Raw genomic sequence first — 11,271 nt, 5'->3', positions numbered from 1 at the left:
AGCCTTCAAGAACGATTTTTGAGTTAAAACAACAATAAATGATGTCTAGAACAAGTTAGGGTAAGAGAACTTACGTTTTGGAGGCGGAAACTTGCGGTTTTTGGATGAAATCGGACTTGAGGAGAGAGAGTAGAGAGAGAAAGTGGGTCTAGTGTGGTAAAATGTTTCTAAGGAGTGTCCACCTTCCTATATATAACTCTTGGGTGTTGTACCCGATATTCGACTACCCGATACTTATGTTTCACGAGGTTTAAACTTTTTACCCGGTTAAACGTTCGTAGTAAAAATAAACTTTTTCCAATTAAATGGAAATGTAATTTACATGTTTTTATTTATTTTATTACGACGATAAAAACATAAAATATAAATAAATAAAACATTTATTTATTTGCCGACCCCAAATTAACGGAACTTTTATAAAATAGAATATTTCATTAATGGAAACGGGTTATAACGACGGAATATGTTTCGGGGTTGTCACATAAAGAGCCGAGACCACTTTAGCCGAAAGAGCATTTGGGTTATGCAAAAAACGTCAATGCCACCTGAATAATAAAACCCTATTAAAAGTAAAAATGCTTCCAATATCAAGACCTCCTTTTTACTTAGAAGTCATCACTTTAGACCAAGAAATCTAATGAAGCTTTCTTTCCCTAATATCACCCCCCCCCAAAAAAAAAAAGAAAAGTTAGCTCTTAAAGATTCCAAGAGATTAATGATCTTAATAGGCACTTTATAAATGGACATTTGGTAGATTCGAATACTACCCAAAACGTCTTCACCAGAGTTAAACGACCACCAATGGACAATAATATATTGCCTTCCAACAAGATAGTCTGCTAAAAAAATATCCACAATAGACTGTCAGTTAGCAATTCTATTCATGTTAGTACCCATCGGAACTCCAAGATACATAAAAGGAAGGTTAATAGCATTACATCCCAACATAGAAGCTACCTCTTGGACCCTATCAAAATTAACTCCACTCCAATTAATTTACTTTTACACAAATTAATCTATAACCCAAACACCATTTGAAAAACTTTGGATACAAATTATTTTTCTAACATTTTCCACCTCCCAATCACAAAGCAAAACAACATCATATGCGTAAAGAAGATGAGACTCCTCAAATCTCGAAGAGCCAAGAAGCACAACATTAAAAGCCCCTGCCCGACTAGCCTCTTGAAGAGCCACGTGAAAACCCTCCTTGGCCAAAACAAAAATGAACAGAGATAAAGAATCTCCTTGATGAAGACCTTAGCAAACTCTTCAGTAGGCGTCTCGTTAACTAACACCAAAGCCTTGGAAGAATTAAGAGAGACTCTAATCCAATTACACCATAAATCACTAAACCTCATCTTCTTCATAACTTGAAAAAGAAAATCACGTGATAGAGAATCATAGGCTTTCTCAAAATCCACCTTAAAACCATTAGTTTTTTACCACGCCCTTTGTAATGAGCAATAATCTCACTTAGCATCATTGGACCATCCAGAATTTGACGCCCTTTGATAAAACCAGATTGCTCATAACTCACAACCGAATCAATGACCACGGCAAGACGATTAGCAATGAGCTTCCCTATAATTTTGTACTGACACCCTATAAGACTTATAGGTCTAAAGTCAGCCGTAAACTAAGGGCCGTTTACTTTAGGAATAAGAACAATAAAAGATGGATTACACCACTTACGAAAACCCTTAGTCGATTGAAAACTCCACACCATGTTAAAAACATCTTCTTTAATCACCTCTCAATATCTTTTAAAAAACTCAAAAGTAAAACCATTAGGTCTTAGGGCTTTATCACTACCACAATTCCACACCGTTTCTTTTATCTCCTTGATATAAAATTTAGCATCAAGGACCGCTACCTGATCGCCAGATTATTTTTAAAAGGAACCCGAAATAATCTGAGGCCGAACCACTTGCATTTTCTTAATGTTTTTAGTTTGTCTACGAATGACTTCACTATATTATGAAATTTATATTAAGAATCTTATATAATATGGTGGATTATGTATTTTTGAAATTTAAATTTTGCTTTTATAGATTTAAATATTGCCTTTAGTGACGACATTATTAAAGGTGATGAATGGCAATAGTGGCGACGAGTACCTGCGACATGTAGGTATTGGCGTCGAGTTAACAACGGTGACATTGTTGAAAAAGGCTTTAACGACGACATTTGTCGTTCCGAATATGCCCATAATTTTTGTAGTGAGTTAATTAGCTTCTGTAACCTCTATATTTTGTATATTGAAGCACCATCCTCTAATTTCTGCTCAAATATTTGAAGAGCCACCATTTCAATAACACTTACCACTTTAAACCTAGATTAACCATGCCAAATTAGATCAAGACTTTTCCTTGTTTTTTCTTCACAAGATTGAATAATATTAAAAACCAACCAAAAAACTCTTCAAGATTTTTCTCCATCAGCTCACGTTTTTCTATATTCGATCGATTTCAATCAATAGGTACATCTAATTACAACATAAAATACAATAGATATAAAACACAGAAAAATCAAATTTTACAACACCCCATTTAATTAACTATATTTTACGGCCTGAAAATTGTATCAGAATTCAGCGGTATATCAAACATCTTCACAGGACATTCACCGGAAACATGGCCTTCCGGTTCAATCGTTGAGCTCAAAACATGTTCCGAGAACCCAATATTTGACTCCGACCACCCCATTTCCTCTCCAGGCAACGGCGGCAACCCACAACTGCTTATACCACTTGCACCGAAGTAGTTTTTCTCTTGATCTTCCTCATTATTACTGAAAACCGAATTATACCCACAAAATTGCATTCCATTCCCATCTCTTAAAAAACTCTCCAGATTTGATCCATAATTAGTCCCACCAAACTCCATCTCCATATTCGGAATGTTTGGAAACCCAAATGACAACATCGGATCAACTTCACTATGCAAAACTTCATCATGCGTTTGTTCATGATGAACAGTTTGAGGTCTTTGATTTAGAAAATTTGCGTAAACTTGTTGGAGATCAATATTTGTAGGCTGCACCATCGTCGATCCACCACCTATACCATTGCAATGATTGTCTATGTTGCCACCACGACCTCCGTATTCTGTTGTTCCATCACCACCATGGGAATGAAAGCTCTGAGAGTTGACCATATCGGAGATACGAATAGACTTAGCTCGTCTAGTTTTCCGGCAACCACCACCGACGGGGATGTTTCTGAGTGAGCCACCTTTAGTCCAATATCTTCTACACCCTTTGCAAAAGTATCTTGGTTGAGTCAAACTGTAATTGTTGTAGTAACAAAATTTCGTACTGGATGAACCACAACGAGGACATGGTGGACAAATCTCCACATTGGGCTTCCATCCTCTTTCCATTTTTAAAAAAATACAAGTTCATAAAGGTTCAACTGGAATCCTCTATCTGTCCACATTCAAACCACACTGATTCTCTTTCGCTGTGTGTGAAGCTAATGAAGGGAGATGTGTGTGAAGTGGAAAGAGGAATCAGTGTGTGCAAAAAGGTGTTTCCTGTTAAGAAAGTGAGAGACGGTGATGTGGTTATATTGGGTGGAGAAATATTGGCTGTCTTTGATTTGCCTTGGGATGTATTATAGATTAATTTAATATAATCAATCACTTTATATTTTATCCATATACATTCAAATTATATATATTCAAATCAAAAGTAAATAACTTTGATTATAGTGAAAATATTAGATTATATATAGTTATTGTTTGAAAATTATAGCGTATTAGATGTCACATATAATTTTTACACATTATGTTCACTTACGATTTCAATAAAACAGAAAAAAGTTATAATGAATGAAAGTGAAATTTATCATTTAAACAAAACGTTAACATAAGAGTGTGAACTTACAACTTACAAGCGACAATAACGTAAGAGCGTGGACTTGCAAGTGTTTAAGATAGTGAGCAGATTTTGTGTTAAAGAGTGCAAAGAGGGCCATGCATGCACGTGTGGGTGCTGGGGAATGAGTTAGGGAAGGCAACGGGTACGGGACCCGCCTGGTGAACGTAATAGAGGTGGCGAAACTCACGGTGGTTGTCGGCGTTTGCAATGTGTGTCATGACGCCATTGGTTGATTATGAAGGGGATGGAGGAAGCAAATTTCTCGATTGCTTCAAAATTGTTTTGCTTCCATGAAGAGGAAAACTGACTTCCTCAAGTGGAACTTGTTATACCGTTTAACCATGTAAAATATCAATATTACGAAATAACGTAAGTTATAAACAGTGATTCATGATTTGATTATTTTCGTGTAAAAAAATCTACCGTAGGTCCTTGCTTCTTGGCATAGAAGATTTTTCTGATAGGTTATAAAGTTATTTATATGTACGATTTGATACTATTATATATTAATAGTACTTTTTTCTATTTCTATTCCGTGGGTATCTTAATGATATCGGTATTTTAGAATAACGTAACTCATGAAGTGCGATTCCATAATCTGATGAAGCAAATGATTCTTGGTTGTAGGGATAGTGCATTAGCGATGTTAGAAGCACTATGTATGCGAGTTTTTACTATCCTAGATCAATGTTTTCTACTTTTCTTTGTCCTTTGGGTTTTATTAGTCGCTAGCTTGCCTTATATTAACCCATTGCTCTTTGGAAGAAAAAGTATGATGATAGTATGATATAATTAAAGAAAATTTAAAAAATAATAATAAGATGATGTAGATGTAAAAGTTGGATTTGGTGATCCCTAAGACGAGGAATGTCCCTTGGATAGTCACGCTTGAGGGTTTAGAAAGGTACATCGGATCATGGGTTTCTTGGATCACGCTTTTTAAATTATAAAATTCATGTCTCGAATTGTGTTGGCTTTCCATCCCTTCCTTCTTTTTTAGTTCCCTTCAACTGGACATAAACTCATTTCACTACCAAAGATTATTTCTTGTTTAGCGGTATTCACTATTGCGTTATGGCGGAACCTTATGAAGGCCTTGGGGGGGCCATGGCCTCCTTGCTTTTCACATTAGTAATTAGTAACATTCATATGACCACAAAAGTATATAACCACAAAATAAACACTTTTCATATATCTATCATAAACAATAACCTATTTTATAAAAAGTAAGCTTGCAAAATTATTATTATTATTATTATTATTATTATTATTATTATTATTATTATATAAGCAAAACTATTTATTATCTTTGTTATAATGAAATGTACAAATTTTGACGATGTATGCAGTTTCGATAAGAACTAAAAAAACGTAAAGGCTTCATTTCATTACTTACTTTCTTGGTTTTACTGGTACAACAAAAATGGCATTTAAGTATTTGACCTTTTTAGAACATTTAAGTATTTGACCTTTTAGAACATTTAAGTATTTGACCTTTTAGAACAACGTAGGAAATAAAATGGAAGATGAGTTTTTCAATTAGGTTTGCACTTACGGAAAGGAGTCCTTCCTTCTCAACTCACTCAACTTATTGTCACATCAGTTTTTTTCTATTCTTTCATTTCAATATTTTCCAACCCACAACATATGAAAATCCTATCATTTCCAACCCACTCAACCCACTTTCCATATCATTTAATTAAATTAAAAAATATAAAATAAAATAAATTATAGCACTTTTTATTTAAAAATAAATATTTGCTAATTTAAAACTAAAAAAAATCTAAAATAATATTAAAAATAATAGTAATTAAAAAACCACACTACAAATAGAAAAAAATACACGATAATTAAAAAAAACACTTCAAAAAGATAAAAGAATTAAAATCATAAAAAAATAATTAAAATTAACTAGTTATTTAGAGTTGAAATGTAGACATGTTAAATGTGATTGGTAAGATCAGATCGAGGCTGGTGGTGGGTTTCATAATTGCGCAATTGATGTATGATTTCTGGATCTTCGACTTCGTCATTGCGGGGGTCGGGCTGATGCACAGGAGATATCGCAGCACCATCATTTTTCAGTATCATATTGTGCAGTATAATACAAGCATACATTATATTTTTTGTTTTATTCACCATCTATAACCCGTGTCGACATCTTTAATATGTCTCAACGTCCTTTAAGGACCCCAAACGCACGTTCTACGTCCTTTGTTGCTGATTCTTGTGCCGCCTTGAACCATTTCTTTTTGTCCGTTATTGGATGTGGATATGCCTTCACGAATACAGCCCATGTTGGATATATTGCATCGACAAGATAGTAACCATGCTTGTAGTGTTCACCATTCAGATCAAATGAGCAATCAAGTCCTGTTCCATGATATTTCTCATCAAACAATGGTGACTGGTAGACGATGTTCAAATCATTGTTCGAACCAGCTACACCATAGAATGCTTGCCAAAACCATAAATCTTGTGATGTCACTGCTTCTAGTATCATTGTTGGATATTGATGGTCACCCCTCATGTATTAGCCTCGCAATTCTGTTAGACAATTCCTCCAATACCAATGTGTGCAATCAATGCTACCAAGCATTCCAGGAAATCCATGTCTAGCTTCATGTGCGTCATACAATTTTTTAATGTCATTGGATGTTGGATGGCGTAAATATTCAGCCTGATACTGTACATGATGTCCTCCACCCCCGAACATTTCTGCCGTTCCGGTTTTGGGTGTGACAAAAGGGCATGACAACGAACTCGTAATAGCCGTAACGAGTCCTAAATGCCATCTTAGGAATATCTTCCTCCTGGATTCTAAGCTAATAGTACCCCGACCTTAGATCAATTTTCGAGAAGCAGCTCGATCCCTGAAGTTAGTCGAACAAATCATCAATTCGGGGTAGGGGATATCGGTTCTTGATGGTGAGTTTGTTCAACTCCCGATAGTCAATGGAAATATGGAATGATCCATCTTTCTTCTTTATGAAGAAGACTAGTGCTCCCCAGTTTGAGAAGTTTGGTCTGATGAATCCTTTACTCAGCAGTTCATTCAGTTGACTGGACAACTCCTACATTTCTTCTTGGACTGATTGATATGGTGATTTGGCTATGGGGTGGCTCTAGAAATCAAGTCGATTCTGAACTCGACTTGTCGCACGGGTGGTACTCCTAGAAGGTCTTCTGGGAATACAACAGGAAAGTTGCAGACTTTTGGAATATCCTTGATATTCTTCACTTCTCTCTTCTCATCAAGAACGTGGGCTAGGAATGTGTGGTACTTCTTATGCATGTACTTTTGATCCTTGATGCAGGAGAAGATTCGACGGTTTGTGTCGCGTTTGTTACCATAGATTACAAGGGTTTTGTTATTTGGTTAGTTAAGTCGGATGGCGCTTTCGTAACACATGATATCACTATGGTGAGTGCTTAACCAATCCATGCCATAGATCTTGTAACATGAGTTAGGTCGATTTTGAAGGAGTGATTGTTTAGGGTCAGGGTGCATCCTATGTATATGTCTTTGGTGCTTTCAGTTTTTCCATTTGCCATTTGTATTGTGAATATTTCATTGAGTGATTGAGGTTTTTGTTTGAGTATGTGTTTAAACTTCTGGCTCACGAAACTCCTCTCCGCACCACTATCGAAAAGTATGCATGCATATGAGTTATTGAGGAGAAACGTACCGATAACCACAGCGGGGTCCTTCATCGCTTCCTCATGCCCCATTGTCAAGACCCTTCCCATGCCTCCGACATTCTTATTCTTTGCCTTTGGGCACTCCATTTTGAAATGTTCCGTTTCCCCAAATCTGTAACACACCTGAGTCACTCCAACGTTGGAAGCTCCATTGTGATGGAAGTTGCACGTGTTGAATTTAGGTAGATTCCCAACATATTGTTTAGCTGGCGCTGGGGCAATAGGGATAGTGGCGGCATGGACTGCCACAGTTTGTTGTCTTTTGACAGGCTCTTGAGTCGGCTGTCCCTTTTTCTTGTTCCAGAACTTTTGCTTGTTATCTTCCCTTTTTGGTTGATCAAGTATGGGCGCCATAATGCCCTAGCATACTCCGTGGACGACAAGACTTTTTGCCAGACGTTTGGTACTGTCGTAGGTGGTTCGGTTAGCAGATATAACCAGTCCATGAATCTAGGGGGATAGTCCCCATACATAGCGTTCCACCTTCTTGGCTTCTAGAGCACAAAACTGCCAATTCGTTAAACCTAGTAGTATAGGCGGTCACATCAGAGCCCATCATTATATGGTTCTAAAGCTCTTACTCTAATTTCTGAATTTCGCTTCTTGGGTAGTACTCCTCCAGCATCATGACCTTCAGATCTTCCCAACTCATAGAGTTGGCCATGATGAGAGTCTGGGTCTTAACATGGCCATTCCACCAGGATAACGTCGAGTTAGCAAAAGTGTAAGCTGCGTTCTTGACTTTACATTCATCTGGGCATGAACAACTTCAAACACAGATTCAGTTTTCTCAAACCATCTCGTTAAGGTGATGACACCACCATCGCTATGAAAAGTCTTGGGCTTGTAGTTCATAAAATCCTTGTAGGAGCATACTCGTTGGTGTCCTTGGCTTTCGCCCTGATTGGAACTGTTGGCAGCGTTGACTTTTCCGCTTCTGTTTGTGCCATTAGTGCTAATTTTTGCCATGGTGGTTACCACCGTGGCTGCCACATAGTGGGGTCCACCTGTGGGGTTGGTGTTGGTGGAACTAGTGGTGTTCTGCTGACACGTCGGTTACTTATGTATGCAGGCATTCTTCTGTCATATGGATTAGAGATGGAATGATGGTAAGTCCTCGATAATAGTTATAAATTGGGTATTTATTGAAATAGAACGTCTCAAGTATATGTTTGTTATGACTTGCCTTTATTGCAACTTGTAAACATTTCAACAAAAATATAATTATTATAATAAGTAAGCAATTTCATAACAATTTATGAACTTAATAGTAATACCCAATGAAATAAAATTCAAACAATTTCATTGATAATGTTTCATAGTAGTACATAGTTTTGGAAAATTGACCTTCATAGAGGTCTATAATACACCTGAAACCCAAAATAAAATTGGTAGCATAACGACCCTTAGAATAGTGTAATCACTTATTCGCAGGGTCGGACCTACATACATGAGGGAGTAGCACCAAAGCTTACTCAAAAACCCTAGTCTATAACAAAAGTTGAGTAGCCTAAACACTACTCATGGCGAGTGACATCCTTTGGTCCTCGAAGTGTGGATATGAATTCTCGCATATCCCTTGCTTCTTCTCTGGCCTCCTAAGCTCGGTGTTCTGCCTCGATCATCCTCTACTCCATGTCGGCAAGATTGTCCATGAGCTCCCTAACCTCAGCTTGGGTAGTCGTGATATCCTCCTGAAGACAATCGATAATCTTGCATGTCTGATCATGATTTTCATCTAGACGATGAAACCGGGTGGCGGTGACCTCAGCAGTGGCACCAACATCTAGGATCTGGCTGATAGATTCTGTAGCATGCTCATCAAGATGCGAGATACGACAAATCATGACCGGGAGAGCCCTATCGGTTGAACCGATGTTACGAAGGTCATAGAACTCTCAATACATACCGTACGGGGAATGTTGGTCATGCTCGCGGCTCCACTCTGTAGGTCCTCTGCCCAGAGGGGTGTCGGTCCCTGGAGTGGTACACCTGTCAGAAAAATCTCAATTCTACCAAAGAGGCTATCCTCTTACGAGGAGTGCACATCCATAATGGACCATATGGATGGTAATATACCTGAAAGCTCGGCTCGGGCATAGGATCGTCCACATTATAGATGGCAAAGTGTGGGCCGTTGACCTCAAAATCAGCATCAGATTCCTCCTCCACCAGGTTCTTTTCAATGTCCTCATCATCATCTTGACCCTCTTCTGGGTCCTCCTCAACGGCTGGTGCGTCAGCCTCGATCTGCTCCTCGAGCTACTCCTCAATCCATCCACCATTCCCATTACCGGGAAAGTAAGGATCTCCTAGTAGGTGAAATCCAGCCATGCCGACCGGACAACGATAGGGGTATAAAAGGCACATAAGGAGTATAGGTGTATGGCTCTATGGTATCATAAAATACCCTTATAGTATTTTAAAATTTATGTTTGGTTCTAGAGTTCCTTTGTATGGGGTGTTGGTAAGTTTTAGACTTGTCATTCACTACGACTATTCTTAAGCACATGTTAGTCACATCTTGGATAAATATAGTTGATCAGAATATATCTATCCTAGATCTAATTACATAACTACCTAGGCCTACTCGTAGTGATCAACTTATCTTATTACTTTTGTATTGTTCTTGTTATGACACCGTTCTATTATGTAGGTATGTACTAATACTTTATGAAAAATATATCATGATATTTTAAAAGTATACTTTGTAAGAAATGTTTTAGTCAGAGATTGTTAGTCCCATTGTATTTATAGTTGTATATCTTATATGGTTTGATATACTTAGTTCACTATAAACAATGCTCTGATACCAGTCTTTCACACCCCCAAACCAGGATGGCGGAAACGTCTGGGGGTGGATGACTTCATGAACAATATCACAACATATTGCACAATACTAATCAAGCAAACACAACCATCATAAATCTAATTGCTAATGTTCCATTGTTTCCAAGTATTGTATGTTTCAAACCAATTACATTATGATGACAAAAATGAATAGTATGACGCCGTAACGTCCCATCCTCAAAAGCCTTGTGGTTACCTGTTTAATGGTTTCCTGAGAATACAAGAAATTCTGAAAAGTGTCAACAATTAAGTTGGTGAGTTCATAAGAGTTTTTTATGGATAAAAAATTTGTAGTTCTTTCATTGTAAAATGATAGTATTTGTTCCCAAAAAATCCAATATTTTCTTAAAGTCAGCTGTAGTCTTAAAACCCAAGACCAAAAATGTATAAGTATTTCTATACTTAAAATAATATTATGTAGTTTTATTCTTATTTAAAACCATTTGAATGCATGTTACCCCGTAAACTAAATGTATTGTTGATTCCCCATCTGAGTTATTAAAACCATGTTAAAACCGAAGTTGGTCTGCTACGACGTTCTTCAGACGTCGGAATGTTAGACATTTATCACCCCAGACATGTCGGTCTAGCTGTAGCTAGTAGCTTAGGTGTGTGGTTTTCAGTCACATATAGATCTATACACAAGTGTCACACTCTTTTACCGAGATTCTGGTTACAATTCATGACATTAGTGTGTCCTCTAGTAGGTATGGTGAAGACTTTGCTTCACATAATTGTTTCAACAAGTTTACATTTAGTGTAATGAAAACCCTTGGAAGTATAAATATCACCTTTCCATAGTATTTACATAGTGTAAAATAATTATACTTTTATATA

The 11,271-nt window shown here is 37.1% G+C and overlaps 1 protein-coding gene across 1 annotated transcript; it reads right to left on the bottom strand.

Moving 5' to 3' along the window:
• Positions 1-2,470: 2,470 nt before the first annotated feature.
• Positions 2,471-3,526, bottom strand: LOC145090454 (dof zinc finger protein DOF3.5-like). Its single transcript, XM_079028652.1, has one exon. The coding sequence runs from the start codon at positions 3,381-3,383 to the stop codon at positions 2,568-2,570; it is 816 nt and encodes a 271-aa protein (XP_078884778.1). The 5' UTR covers positions 3,384-3,526; the 3' UTR covers positions 2,471-2,567.
• Positions 3,527-11,271: the final 7,745 nt, after the last annotated feature.

Source organism: Lactuca serriola, chromosome 2 (assembly GCF_051521515.1).
Source record: "Lactuca serriola cultivar US96UC23 chromosome 2, Lser_US96UC23_V15, whole genome shotgun sequence".
NCBI lineage: Eukaryota > Viridiplantae > Streptophyta > Magnoliopsida > Asterales > Asteraceae > Lactuca > Lactuca serriola.
The sequence above is the reverse complement of the archived record's forward strand: the minus strand, read 5'-3'. Positions and strand labels throughout refer to the sequence as shown.

Coding starts and splice junctions, on each gene's coding strand:
- LOC145090454 (XM_079028652.1), bottom strand. CDS start 3,383: ATGGAAAGAGGATGGAAGCCCAATGTGGAGATTTGTCCACCATGTCCT.